At 37.5% G+C, this 12256-nt stretch overlaps 1 protein-coding gene across 4 annotated transcripts in view; it reads left to right on the plus strand.

Moving 5' to 3' along the window:
- Nucleotides 1-12256, plus strand: part of SFSWAP (splicing factor, suppressor of white-apricot family) — a 52115-nt gene that overhangs the window by 12495 nt on the left and 27364 nt on the right. For all 4 annotated transcript variants that reach the window (XM_009888104.1, XM_009888106.1, XM_009888103.1 and 1 more), the window contains exons 7-12: nt 257-392; nt 3065-3302; nt 3633-3764; nt 4164-4257; nt 6604-6781; nt 11885-12118. In XM_009888104.1, the coding sequence (XP_009886406.1) occupies nt 257-392; nt 3065-3302; nt 3633-3764; nt 4164-4257; nt 6604-6781; nt 11885-12118 (1012 nt within the window). The remainder of the gene's footprint in view (nt 1-256; nt 393-3064; nt 3303-3632; nt 3765-4163; nt 4258-6603; nt 6782-11884; nt 12119-12256) is intronic.

Below are 12256 nucleotides of genomic sequence, written 5' to 3' on the forward strand. Positions count from 1 at the left end.
CCCCCCCACCCTTTGGTTTGGATTTGGGGGGGGCGGTTATGTCATGGATTTCTCTTCACATTAAATTACTATATTTTTTGTTTTGTTTTCCACAAATTGCCAAAAAGTAAGTTGATTCTGATGTGAGAGCTACAGAAACAGTAACTTCAGTGTTTGAACAGTATTATTGATGTCTATTAACTTAGATAAATTTGCTTTCCAAATTAGGTTGATGCTATCATGCTTTAAATGTGTACTGTTCTTAAAATTTTTTCAGCCTTTGAAGGTAGTAGACCCCGATCATCCACTTGCAGCACTGGTGCGCAAAGCGCAATCAGATAATAACTCATCGACACCACAGTCAACAGATGGGGCAGCTGTACAGACATCACAAGCAGAATATTCTTCTGATTGTAAGTGCGTTGTGATTAGGCAGCTGGTGGTGTGCCTTGATGAATTGTGTGTGGATGCTGATGGGAAGAAAATACGTTAGCTTCATACTTGATCATTTGTAACTGATATTTATTCTTTTTCAATCTCCTGAATCTTTGAAGGTGCATTCTTCCACTGAGTGTCTGTTGAATTGTTAGCTGCTTAGGAAAAATCGAACTGGGGTGGAGGGGGTGGGCAGGCAGGAGGGCAAGTCACCAGTCTGTGAGTATGGTTACCACAGTACCCTTAATGTTTTGGGGTTTTATAACTTTTATCAATTTCTACTAATGAATGCCTTCACTGTTGAACATAAAACTGTCCTATAAAGCAATTCATGAGATTCCCATTAAAAAAAGCTTACTATATTAAGCAAAATGCAGATGATAAATCTGCTTTGAACAGTTTTACTGGAGTGTCTAGCACGAAGGAAAATCTGCAAAGGTAGAATCATGTAAGATCCCACTGAAGTGATAAAACCAGGTTTTAGTACAGTATTCTGTTCTAAAGTTGGAATCAGTTTTACAGTAAATAAGTAAGTTTTATTATACAGTAAATTCCTATAATTTTTCATTATTTTACCTTTTATTCTCTGCATTGGTGCAGTGTTCTATGTAGAAAATAAAATTCAGGAATACGCAAGATTCAAAGTTAAAAATTGATCTTTTACATTAAATTTCTCGTTGCAATATCTGAAAGGGAGTAGTACTTTTAAGTTCCCCAGCTACAAGAGGCCATTCTTACTTCTATTTTATTTTTTTCTCAAAAGAATAACAAAAGCACTGATATATTTAAATTATAAGCGAGCAGTGTGAAAAGCTGTGTGCTCAAATGCTTTTTCCCGTGCCTGATATTCAAATACCAAGACTTTCTCCTATCTCCAAATTACTATTAAATCTTTAATGTTATATTTTTCTTGAACCATTTCCAATAAATGTAAATACCATCCTGTATATAACCTCTTTTAAAAATCAACTTTGCTATGAAATTTTTAGCAACATTATCTTAACTTCTCTGGATCTGTGTGGTTTCCATTATCTCTGAAGCTGCTTAATTCAGGCCTTATATAAAGCTCCTGCAAATTTTGTAAATTCTGATACTCAAAAAGTTGAAGTCAGACTTAATTGGATTTATGTGCCTTTAATTCTTTTCAGAATTCTGAAAGTCTTTGTTACCTTAAATATAGAAATGTAACTTATCCTTTCATTTCTGGACTTGCATTTGATACTACTGAGATAAAAGAAAATTTATATTGCAGCTTTCACTACAGTAGGGTTTCGTGATGATATAAATTTCTAGGTAATGAGTAGTTTTACTTCAAAGTGGTGATGGAGTTCTTGGGTTTTTAGTAATGCTGTTGCAAATAAGTATCACCATGATTTAAGTTGATTTTGATGCATTATAGCTTCAGAACTCGCCAAATGATTACAGGTGTTGTCAGAGTCTATTATATGGAGAGGAATATGCATGAAAGTAATTTCTATTTAAAACTGTACCTTAAGAGAATCTTAATAAAACTGAAACAAGATTTCTGTGAACAAATTGAAAATTACTGGTTATTTCAAGAAAGACTACAATAAGAATAAGTATCTCCATAGAATAGTGCTTCTCAGTTTTCTGATTGCTTTCATGTCAGGCTTGAATCTGAATGTATATGATGCAAACTGGGGATGATAATTTAGTAGCAATACACGTCAAGTTTGCAACTCCTCTCCCTGTCTTTAAAACTTAAAGGTCTTTATTCTGTTTTCCTTATGGATAACTTATTCTTTGAAGAAAGTAAATACACAGGAATGTTTATGAAACTCTTAAGAGGATAATTCATTATAATTTAATGCATTGATTAAACTTTGCCTCCAGAAATGTAAACTCTTACTGTAAATCCTTTGAAATATTTTACCTGAATACTTCCTGTTTATACGTCTTTCTGCAGAAAATCTTTAGATTTGCAGGAAGTAACTGCCATTTAAAGAGTTAAGCTAATTAAAGCATTATAAAATGTTGTCATTAAAGAAAGAAAGCTAGCCATAAGCCTTTGCACTCTCAAGAAATACATATTTAGAGTCAGAGAAGCCTCTAGTGTGGAAAACTTGCTCAAATTGGTTGTTCATTGTATTGGCGTTAAATTGCAAAGCCTGTCTGCATCTGGAGGTTTCATAAGTGAGTGTGTGTCTCTGTATAGTGGTATGTGGTTTTAATATATATAGAGAGAGCAATACTAGTGGTTTAATTTCTCTATATTAGTTTTGAATATATGCGCATTTCTTGCTTAATGCATACATAGTTTTAACTGTGTTAAACTGCCAGATGTGAATTAGATTAGGAAGAATGATTTCATGTTAAGTCATTTTTTAATAGGCTTCTCTGGTTCACTGCTTTATTCATACCTATTTGGCTTCTAGCTGACCTTCAGTTTGTTCTGATTCTGTCTCTTAATCTACATGTTTCTTATTCATCCTAAGTGTGTTAGTATAAGCATTCTTTTGTTTTCTTCGGGTTTTTTTTTTAATAAAAAATTAGATACCATTTCTTAGTGTGTTGTGTGAATCTGGATTCTCAGTGTGTTTGTACTGATGCAATCATGATGTTTGGTTTTGTTTTTTTATTGGGTGTTTTTCTTCTAATTAGAACATTGTTCTTAAATGTCTTTTTATAGCCACGGTGGCAGCCATGTATTATAGTTACTATATGCTACCTGATGGAACCTATTGCCTCGCGCCTCCACCTCCAGGAATAGATGTTGCTACCTACTACAACGCGTTGCCTGCAGGGGTGACTGTATCGAGCACTACAGGGGTAGCAACGGTACCTCCGCCCCCTGGTACTACACCTCCACCTCCCCCAGACACAGCCGACAGCAGCAGTGGGTTGACTTCTACCACAACATCTACAAGGTACCACATACAGATTTGCTTGTTGGGTGGAGGGGTCTCTTTCCTGCACTTCAAGATGAAGTATTTAGTATGGTTTCTATTATTGGTGATTCCTCAGTAACATTCACCAGTGTTTATACAGCTTTGATTATCTCCACTTTGGTCTTTGATATCATATGTGGTTATTGTTACTCAGGTACTATGAAGTTTTTGCATGATGGAAAATCAAGTTATTTTAACTGCATAATGAACCCAGAGAGCAAGCCTCTATGAAGTGTTTTTTGTTAACAAAAGAGTTTGAAAGATATTTATGTTCTATTTATAAAAACGATGTACTTTTGATGTTTTCAGCACAATTGCTCCAGTGGTTGCCATTATACCTCCACCCCCAGATATCCAACCTGTTATTGATAAGCTAGCTGAGTATGTTGCTAGGAATGGGATAAAATTTGAAACCAGTGTTCGTGCCAAGAATGATCTCAGGTAAGAGAAAATGTTATTTTAACTTCTATTATAAAAGTTGAGGTTTTCATTTTTAAATATATTACCAGGACATGCAGGTCTGAAGAAGAGATGTACTATCATTTTTTTTTAATTGAAATTCAGGGACCTAGTAAGGTAATGCATTATGGCCCAAATCAACCAATGCTGATAATGATGCAAATAATGCCAAAGCATTATTGGCCAAAAACAACCAACCTGACAAAAATGTCTCTAGAAAGCATGCTCAGAATGTATATCTGCTGGAGATTTACGCATAAGTTACGGTTTTTCCAAATATCAAATAGTATTCCATCTGCTAGAGGAAATTAGATGGCAAAGGATTGTTGTTATTTACTATGTTCGTGTGCTTTTTGACATATTTGGTTTTCTTTTTAACAGATTTGAATTCTTGCAACCATGGCATCAGTATAATGCTTATTATGAATTTAAAAAACAGTTCTTCCTTCAAAAAGAGAGCAGTGACAACTGTCAGGTACGTGTGTGTTTGTACTTACGTGTATTAAAATGCAATGTGAGTGAGAAAAGGACTTGCTTCTCTGTTGTGCTACCATGAGATATTTTAAAAATGGAACTTTCTGAATTATGGAGAAATTCTTGAGCAAAGGATGTGAATTTTTTTTGTTGCTTTTTAGTTTTGCATAGTGTTTAAATAAGGATATGTGAGGTGGTATGATATTTAGTTCTTGCGTTTTAGTATAAGCAGCCACTCAGTGTGTTTGTATTATAAAATGGAAACCTGAACATCTTTTGGCTTTCTATACAAGGGAATATATGCTTTGTGGAGGTTTAGAGCTTTGTAGGATTGGGATTAGTGTTCTGTTGTCAGAAAGGTTAAGTACAGCTTTTTAACAACCATACCTTCTTGTACGCCTCATGTTTTTTTGTAGAACAGTAGCACAGTAGCTGAACTACTTTTCTGAGATGCATTTTTCTGCGGGAGGTTTTGTTAAGGAAGAGTCCTGTCATGATTGACTGAAACAATTATTGGAGCTTCGAAATCTCACATCAGTGTCCTACTCACTTTGCTTCCTCTAGTCCATGTTATTAGAACATGATACCCAGACTTGGCATCCTTGTTTTTAACTATTCTCATGTTGGCTAATCTCATTAGATTGTTCTCTTACTGAAAAGAAAATTGCAAATAGTATCAGAAATACATTATCTGATGTTAACTTTTCATCGGAAAGAGCTATTTTTTTTTTAGGCCCTATGACATTTGTCATCTCAAGGCTTAGATTGGGGAGCCTTAAACTGAAGAAGGTAGGCCTGTGGGTAAACTCCTCAAAATCGCTTTGTGGAAAATGAAGATATTCAATACTAGTTGCTGTTTGAAACACTTGTGTCTAATATTTTGCTTTAATAATGAAAAATGTTTTGAAAACACTGTTTTTAAACATAAGCTGTGGTAAATATGATCTTATTCAGTTGCTAAATTACATGCAAAATTGTCTTGTACCACAATGCTGACTACTACTCTGGAACTTCTTATTTGCAAACCTGTGCGTTGAATTCATAATACTTATATAATTAATAAGGACTTGTTAACATTTATGCGGGGGGGCGGGAGGGGGGGAATTGTACAGTAACCAAAGTGTAATAATAAAGGATTCATTTTAAGTGTTCAAATGAGTACAGCTCAGAAGCAAGCAGAAGCTGGTTTAAGTCCCTTGAGGTCATGTGTAGCAATGCCTATTTTCCTGCCGCATGCTTTTGTAGATAACGCCATTCTCTTTAATTTTTTTAGAGTAATGATTTCAATATTATCTTTACGCTTTAGTAATGTACATATAGACAACTAATGCAATTGATTGTTCTCCTTTTGGCCATTAAAGTTAATAAGAAATTGTACTGCTGGCTTCAGTAAGTACAGGATGTATCAAGTCCTTGATTTCCTTGTGGTTTTCCCCTTGGAGGATTTTCAGAAATTAGTTCTGTTGGTCAGGGAATGGCTGCAGGGAGCAATGAAAGGATCTCTTCAATACCTGGTATTTCAACATTGAGTATACTTAGCAGCTAGTGGAAAGCAACCGACCTATTTATTGGGAGAGGCTCATTTAAATGTTAAATTACTTAATGTCATTGGCTGACTCACCATGTAAATATTTTTAATGTTCTACAATATCCACCTTAAAATTTTTATACTGTGAGTTTAGAGGTTGTCTTGAATGATTTAGTCATGTAATAGTAGAATCAGTACTTCTTTACTCTTTTGAAAATCTTTGCACATCTCTACTGTATCAATTTAATGCCACAAAAAACATTGATAGGCCCAATGTTCTTCAGCAAAATGTTGGAACAAATCAAAGACGTTAACCTGTGCTGATCTCTGTAAAACTTGATTTTTGTAAAGAAGGTATCATGCGATTGTACATGAGGAAAAAATGTCATAAGCTTTCATTCTGTCACTGTGAATTTACCTTAATGGACTTTGTCCTGTACCCTGGAGATCAAGACTTAAAAGAATATGCTTTGTAAAAAAGAGTGCATGCTTTTAGGGTCTAATTTTAAAAACGTAATTTTTAAAACAGTTGTTGGCAAAAGGGTACCAGCTGAAGAACACTTTCTTCCCTGTAAAATAACAACACATTCGTACTGTAGGTCTGTAGTTTTTGCAGACTGTGGGTTTACATGAAACAGTGCATTGTTTATAAGAAGCAGACTTTTGGTCATGAGTGCTTATTGATATAAAATCAACTGTTATGTGATTAGCTAATAATGTGATTTTCGAAATGGCTGGCAAATTTGCAACTCCACAGACGCTGCAATAATTCTTTCATGGACTGTCCAGTTAGTAAGCTTGCACATTTCTTTTGAAAAGGGAGTATCTTCATCTGAAGATGTTCCAGCAGATACTACCGGTGATACACCAAGTGAGACTCAATTTGCAGATGAACATCCACCTGAAGATGCATCTGAGCCAAGTGCTAAGGGAGCCCCAGGAACTAAAAAGGATGTTCCTCCTTCTAAAACCGTCAGTGATGGTAAATTGGTGAAAGGTACGTTAGCATGATTTGGGCGTGAAAATATTTGTTGGCATATACTTAAGGGAAAAAAAGAAAAAAAAAAAAGGTGGGGGGAGAGCCAGGGGGAAAGTAGAGAAAAGAGTTTCATCACGTGGAAAATACTTTCACTAGAAGCATCAAAAAAGGACTGAAATAAGTAATGTGATTGCTTTCATATTTATTTCTTATCAGACTATCAGGTATTTATGGTCTGACAGAATAAATTGTTTTATTTCAGTTTTGTGCAAAGTTGAAGGCTTTCATCAGTGACCCCAGTAGAATCTTATTTTTGTCATTTTAAGCTTGACAAGTTATGAGCTCTGTGCAAGGAAGAAGTTATTCCTTCTGAATAAAAGCAGAAGTCTTATTTGAAACCATACATATGGAGGAAGTACACTAGGCTTATTACTCAGTTGCTCAGTCTTCCTTTGTTGGATGTTAGTCATGCTGGAATGTTAGTCATTGTGGTCGTAGCAGCAGAGGGACAAAATGGGATGATCTTGTGGAAGCCAGACAGACAAAGTCAACTAATGCCCTGTTAGTGTCCTGAGTTGGAGAAGCCATTATTTATACCTGGAAAGTGATTTCCTGGCCTATCGGGAAAAGATATCTTAAAATTTCTTCTTTTCAGTAAAAACTAGAAACTTAAATTTTTGAACTTGAACTGAAAGCCACTGAAAAAAAAAAAAACGAAACAGGAAAAACACTCTTGACCTTTGTTACCATGGAAGGGTACTGCCTTCATGCCACTTCAGTGGCTTTCTTAGTTGCTGTTAAGTCTATCTACTTGCTGTGGTCCCTTGGAATTCTTCTCTCTTCCTGCTTCTTGCTGCAATTTCTTTCCCTGCACGGGCTGCAAGCTCTAAGCTCTGCCATGGTTGGCAAACTGTCCATACTCTGCAGTTTTTTCTTTGGGCAGGTTGAGTAGCTTCCCCAGGAAAGGAGCAATCTTACCTGTCTTCAAAGATGCCCCATTAAGAGAATGTAACATGCAACAGAAAATGATAGCTTTTCTTGTTGTGTTATTGATAAATGGTAAACTGGAGCTCCTGCTTTAATAATAAATAGTAATAGTAATAAATAATATAGTAATAAATAATCAGTAATCTGATCAAATTTAGATGATGGAATGTAACCAATGAATCATTTCATGACAATCCTGTTTCTATAAACTTAGTTTCATTTCCTTTAATATGGTGCAAATCCCACTTTCTTGTAACCCAAATACAGTAGTTAGCTGCAAGACAGACATAACATCCACACTAGATTTTTCTTTTGTGTCTGAGGGAGTAAAATCCCATGTTAGGTTTTGTTTTGTCATATGAAAAATTTAGAAAATCGCTATTATGATATCTCTTCTCTTGGAATTCTTGAATTCTGTGTTTCTAAGCCTATTTCCTTACCCCAGAATTAGGAGGTGCAAAGCTTATATTTTATAAACTTTGGTATGTAATTTAATTATTGTATTTAAATTTCCCTAATTGAAACCTTTAGAGTGCATATGCAAAAGATGTCCCAAGAAAGACAAATATTGCAGTAGACCATATGTTAGTAGGTTGGTTTGCTTGAGATGTATGAGAAATTCCATTCTTTATTCTTAGAAGCTGCATTTTGGATAAATGGTTTAAACATTAATTCTGTATTCTTTTCAGAAAATGGTTCTCAAAAAACATTCCAAGGAAAGTTCTGTGAGGCAAAAGAATTAGTTTAGACTTAAATGTAGTTATATATTAGCTACGCTTAATATTTTTTGAAGATCCATTAATACAACCTAGCTTGAAATGATCCACAATTTCCTTTCTATTGCAGTATTCCATGTTTTTTTACAGGCATTCTTCTTCCTTTCAGTGTGCTGGCATGAGTGTGTTCTGCTGTCTTCTTGTGTTGGAGTAGTTGGGGCTGCTTGAAAGGAATATTTAACCACCAATCTTGCTACAGCAAGACTAGCTAAGACATTTGGGGAAAAGTACTTAGCTTTTGCATTTATATCTCCTGTAATGAAATGTTGTTGACTCCCCAAAGTAATTAATTTTCATATAGATGGAAATAAGTCTTTAAATACTGTTCTGTGAGTCTACCAAATGCTGTTGTTGTGCAAACCATTGATTTAGTGTGAAGGAAACATAAAGGGACCATATCATACTGTAGTGTGTCAGATAGGAGCCTGAGCACAGAGCTCTTTCATCTTAAGCCTGAAAGAGTAGATTGTTCATTTGGGAAAAGAAGTAGTACTGAAAGTAAAATTTATTTGGGACAGAATATGAAATTATTCAGCTCATCTCAGGAAATGTAATTCCTAAAGTACCTTTGTACTTGTGTACCTTTGTGTAATTCCTAAAGTACCTTTCTTTTTCCCTGCTGCTACTGAAGTATTAGAAAGGCTTTGAGACAGACCTTTATGGGGCAAATTAAGCTTCCAACATTTGTGTAAGAAAAATAAAAAAAAATATAGAATCATAGAGTACCAGGTTGGAAGGGACCTGAAGGATCATCTGGTCCAACCTTTCTTGGCAAAGTCACGGTCTAGACAAGATGGCGCAGAACCCTGCCCAGCTGAATCTTGATAGTGTCCATTGTTGGGGAATCTGTCCCTTACCTGGGGAGATTCCAATGGCTGATTGTTTTCACTATGAAAAATTTTCCTCTTGTGTCCAATTGAAATGTCCCCAGGAGTAACTTGTACCCATTGCCCCTCATCTTTTCCATGTGACTCCTTGTAAAAAGGACCTTTCCATCTTCTTTGTAGCCACCCTTTAAATATTGGAACGTGGTGATAAGGTCTCATCTAAGCCTTCTTTTCTCAAGACTGGACAAACCCAATTCTCGCAGCCTTTCCTCATATGGTAGGCTTTCCAGTCCTTTGATCATCTTTGTTGCCCTTCTTTAGACCCTCTCCAGCCTGTCCACATCTTTTTCATATAGCAGGGACCAAAACTGAACACAGGATTCCAAGTGTGGCCCGGCAAGCACTGAGTAGAGCGGGATAACGTCTTCTATATTTCTGCTGGTGATGCCCTTGTTGATGCAACCCAGCATCCTGCTGGCTTTCTTTGCCGCAGCAGCACACTGCTCATTCATATCGAGCTTGTTGTCCACAGGTAGATCCCAGCCTGTGCTGTGCTCCTGGATTATGTTTGTCCAGGTGCAAGACCCTACCCTGGTCCTTGTTGAAATTTGTAAGGTTCCTGTTAGCCCATTCTTCCAGTCTATCCAGGTCTTCCTGCAGGGTTGCTCTCCCTTCCAAAGTGTCTATTTCCCCACTCAGTTGGGTGTCATCAGCAAATTCATAAGGGTACACCTGATCCCATCATCCAAATCACTTACAAAGATATTAAACAGTGTTGGGCCCAGTGTCGAGCCCTGGGAGACCCCACTTGTGACAAGTTGCCAGTTTGAAATGGAGTGATTGACCACCACCTTCTCGGTGGGGCCTGTCAGCCAGTTCCCCACCCACTGCACAGACCACTTAGTCTTAGACCTTAACACATCAGTTTCTTTAGGAGGAGGCTGTGGGGAACTGTGTCAAAAGTCTTTGGGAAATCCAGGTAGACAATGTCCACCACTCACCCCTCATCAACTGAGCAGGTTACTTTGTTGTATAATGGGATCAGGTTTGTCAAGCACGATTTGCCCTTGGTGAATCCATGTTAGCTTTTCCAAATCACGTGCTTCATTTGACTTGTGATAGCCCCTGGGGGGATTTGTTCCATAACTTTCCCAGGGACTGAAGTAAGACTGATGGGCCTATAATTTCCCTGGATCCTCCTTTAAGCCTGTCTTGTAGATGGGGGTGACATTGGCCTTCGCCAGTCTTCTGGGACGTCCCCTGATTTCTATGACTTCTCAAAGATTATGGAGAGCAGCCTCGCAAAAATGACAGCCAGCTCTCTCAACACCCTCAGATGGATATTGTCAGGGCCCATCGATTTGTGGGGGGTCAAGCTACTGTAGTAGTTCGCATACCAACTCTTCCTTCACTTGTGGTGAGTCTGTGTTTGCATCAATCTGGATTGTTGTTCCCAAGGCCTGAGGCCCAACAGTACTCGTAAAGACAGGTGAAGAAAGTATTGAGAAGCTCTGCCTTTTCAGCATTGTTGGTGACTAATTCACCTCTCCTGTTTAACAGCAGGCCAGTATTTTCCTTCTGTTTCTGCTTGTTGTTCATGTACCTGAAGAACCCTTTCTTGTAGTTTTTGACATCTCTGGCCAATTGCAATTTGATCTGAGCTTTTGCTTTTCTAACTGCATCTCTGCATGCCCTGGCAATCCCCTTGTAGTTCTCAACAGCTATTCATCTGTATTTCCATCTTTGGTACACTTCTCTTTCGGTTTTGAGTGGACGCAGAAGCTTGCAGTTAAGCTAAGGAGGTCTCTTGCTCTGCCTACCTCTCTTACCTTTAAAGGAGATGAACTGTTTTTGTGCTTTCAGGAGAGTGTTCTTGAAAAACTCCCAGCACTCTCTAGTTCCTTTATCCTCCATGAAAGCTTCCCACAGAATCCTTCCCAGCCGAGCTCTGAGCAAGCTGAAGTTTGCCTTTCTAAAATCCAAAACCTTTGTCTTCTGTACTAACCTTCAGTGTGCTCAGCAGGATCCCAAACTCCACAATATTGTCAGCCGAGGCTATTGCTAACCAAGATACTACAAAGCAGGTGTTCTTGGTTTGTGAGTAGCAAGTCCAGCAGTGCCTCGTTCCTGGTTGGCACATTTGACATTTGTATGAGGAAACAGTCCTCTACGCATTCCAGGAACTTGATGGATGACATGTGAGCTGTATTGTTCTTCCAGCAAATGTCTGGGTCGTCGAAGTCACCCATAAGAACCAGGTTCTGTTGACCTGAAGCTTGCTTAAGCGACCCAAATATTGCTGCATTGGCCTTGTTGTCTTGGTTTGGAGGTTTGTAGCAGATTCCTACTGTAAGATCACACAAAAGATTGTGTTGTCCTTTCCCCCAAAATAATTAGCATCACATAAGGATAATAGAGTTTTTTCTTCTTTTTGTGGTGTAGCCTGCATGAGAAATGGATAAAGTCACAAAATTCAACCTGCTTTCTACTGTACTCTAATGATGTGTAAAATCTAACCCATTCATTCACAGCATCGTTTGCTCCAATAAGCTTTGCAATCAAGGCCAAAGAAAATGACCTTCTTCCTTTGGAGAAAAACCGTGTTAAATTGGATGATGACAGTGATGAGGAGGAAGAAGAGGGCAAGGAAGGCCAAGAGAATGCTAATAGTGCTTCAAATCATACTCCAGCTGTTGCCACTCCTTGTACTGCTGCTGAAGAGAAAAAACCTCAACTTACCCAGGAGGAGTTGGAAGCTAAACAAGGTATCCCATATTACACTCCAAACAAAATGAAAGATTGAGTCCTTCAGGCAAACTACAGAACTGTCATGTGAATAAGTATGACATTTTAGGTATTTTGAATCTTCCCTATGTCGTGTTAACAGGAATCAGAATTATTTT

The sequence above is a fragment of the Charadrius vociferus genome, unplaced genomic scaffold (genome assembly GCF_000708025.1).
Source record: "Charadrius vociferus isolate BGI_N301 unplaced genomic scaffold, ASM70802v2 scaffold326, whole genome shotgun sequence".
Taxonomy (NCBI): Eukaryota; Metazoa; Chordata; class Aves; order Charadriiformes; family Charadriidae; genus Charadrius; species Charadrius vociferus.